The sequence below is a fragment of the Anarrhichthys ocellatus genome, unplaced genomic scaffold, assembly GCF_004355925.1.
Source record: "Anarrhichthys ocellatus isolate YVR2014 unplaced genomic scaffold, GSC_Weel_1.0 scaffold7407, whole genome shotgun sequence".
Classification (NCBI taxonomy): Eukaryota; Metazoa; Chordata; class Actinopteri; order Perciformes; family Anarhichadidae; genus Anarrhichthys; species Anarrhichthys ocellatus.
Window position 1 is genome coordinate 1 of NW_022287381.1, and position 2301 is coordinate 2301.

Here is a 2301-nt window from a genome sequence, read left to right on the forward strand (position 1 = left end):
ACACACACACACACACACACACACACACACACACACACACACACACAAGTGTTCAGCAATAACTGGTAATATGCACAGCTCGATTAATATTTTTGCACGATTACAGTGACTAAGCCATCCTTCGACAGGATTATTCATCCCTCCGAACACTCAGTTCCCTTCTCAGTCTCCATCTTCTGCCTCTTTCTCACTACCAGCTACTATAATCACCCTCCCCCTCCCCCTCCCCTCCTTCTAGCCTTCACTCCAGGCAGTCCTGCTTTACCTAAGGGACCAATGCAAAAGAGACGCTCTACAATCCGAGGAGACTGCAGTACGACCGGGTGGGACTATATGTACATGAGGTACAGCCCTGAGCACACAGGGCTGGGCAAGAGAGCAAACTGTTTTTAGTCCAGTTGTGTGGTTTCCGGCTCTTTTTTCCACTCATAATCCACCCAAAAAAAAAAAAAGAGGACAAATTCACAAAACATTTCGTGATAATTTGGCAAATGCAGAGATCACAGGGGCGTGGCTATTAACGTCATCTCTTCTGCAGAATCCTCTCCAGACATTGGTCCTTCTCTCTTCCCATTAGCAGCAGCAGGACCGATGACCACTGTCTCTCTATATGTGTATACGTATACATTTATATAATTCATTTGGCTTATTTCTGAAAAATAATGTCAAGTAGCTACGTACAACACCACTACCATTTCATATGTATGCTAATCACCAGGAGACAACCTAGGGAACCACATGAAGGTCTAAGAAAGGCAGAACAAGACAGAGATAGAAGGAGGCGAGAGGCAGCAAGCTGGGAGCGCTGCTCGGAGCTCGTTCGAAGAAATGAGAGAGAGGAGGGAGAGACAATCAATCTGATAACGGAAAAAGAAAATGGGAGCAGAGAGGACAGCCTCCCTGAAGCCACCGGGGGTTTAAAGTTAGTCCATTAATCCGATGGTAGGTCTGGAATGGGTTCCTTGTCTTGTCCTGCGATGGCGGCGGCTGCGGCGGGGGGGGGGGGTATCATTACAATCATTTCATGATGTCTTCGCTGTTGGGGTTTGTGAGAACTGTGGCGCGAGGGCAGAGGTCCCGGTTGGGCGAGAGTTCAAAGGGTAGAGTTTCAGTATTCAGCGGCGTACTCCGTACCGTGGAGCCCTCTGCACAGTAGTGTGAACTCCTTCACTATGTCCTTCACCCTCCTCTTGTTCACTCGTTCTCTGCAGGACAGAAGAGGCGGTAACGATTAAAAGGACAAATACATAAAAAGCATATGCAAAATAATCGACTGGGTGGACGCGTGTTCGGTCGTGTCACCTGAGTATCTGATGTGAGAAGTTGTCTTTCTGTTGAGTTGTGACCCGCGATGACGGGAAGCCGGGAGGCTGCAGAGCCTCCTTCAACCACATGGCGAGCAGAGAGAAGCAGTGCTTGTTCAGAGAGAAAAGCACTTCTGCAAACTGGTCCATCAGGCTCCGAGAGGCCCCGCCCCCGATGCCCTGGAGAGACCGGGGAGGAAGAAGTTAGACAACAGGGATATAATCACAATAATACCCCTTTTACCATGTTTTACAATGATCAGTAAAATGACTGTCGATGGAGTCTCATAGCTTTCTTTTCTTTGTGTGAATTAACTTTGCATCAATGTAAGACATCATTTAAGGTTCTTCTTCACCTGAATTCGGTGCTTTTCTTTCGTTTTGCCCGTCTGTTCTCTGTAAAATGACTCAGAGCAGCCGGGTAAAACAAGTAATATACAGTATTTCTCTTCTACTCTGGACTGCAGCCGCAACATTCAGGAAAACGCGTCACTGTAGGGTCAGCGTGCAGCGGCATGACAGCTCCCCAAAACTGCTAAAAGCTTTGGATGGTCCCCTGGTGGCTGGCTGTTAGCTCATGAAGCGCTTGATTTAAAATGCAGCAGAGTTTTCTATGAGCGGAGCAATTTTAAAAACAATCAATATCGCAGTTGATCAAGTTCACCGCAACAAATGATGAAGTGTGTGAGATGTTGAACGTGGTGCTCCTCACCTCCAGCACGGCCTGCATCAACAGTTTGCCGTCCTCCTGCACCACCCGGGCCAGAGGAGGCACATCTGAGCAGTGGGGTAACAGTTCAGTCTGAGGCAGAGACACAAACACAATCAGAGACATTTAAAGCCGAATGACTCGTCTATAAACGTGCAGGGTTTCAGGTTGTGTGTGTGTGTGCGCTCACAAAGAACAAGCACGTTGACTTGACTGTCGGAGCCTCAGGAAATTTGAGTGACAGAACTCCTAGAATTGGGAGAAGGAGTCAGAAACATAAATAAACAA

At 47.7% G+C, this 2301-nt stretch overlaps 1 protein-coding gene across 1 annotated transcript; it reads right to left on the reverse strand.

Moving 5' to 3' along the window:
- Window positions 1–6: 6 nt before the first annotated feature.
- On the reverse strand, window positions 7–2295 carry LOC116380501 (importin-13-like). Its single transcript, XM_031842405.1, has 4 exons — window positions 2204–2295; window positions 2017–2106; window positions 1303–1484; window positions 7–1205 (listed from the first exon to the last, which is right to left on the reverse strand). The coding sequence occupies exons 2-4, from the start codon at window positions 2032–2034 to the stop codon at window positions 1109–1111; spliced, it is 297 nt and encodes a 98-aa protein (XP_031698265.1). The 5' UTR covers window positions 2035–2106; window positions 2204–2295; the 3' UTR covers window positions 7–1108.
- Between the last annotated feature and the right edge of the window lie 6 nt (window positions 2296–2301).

Bases quoted from the DNA above. Each gene is read 5' to 3' on its own strand.
- LOC116380501 (XM_031842405.1), bottom strand. The intron at 1,206-1,302 runs GTGACACGACCG...TCTGTCCTGCAG, and splicing joins TTCTCACATCAGATACTCAG to AGAACGAGTGAACAAGAGGA.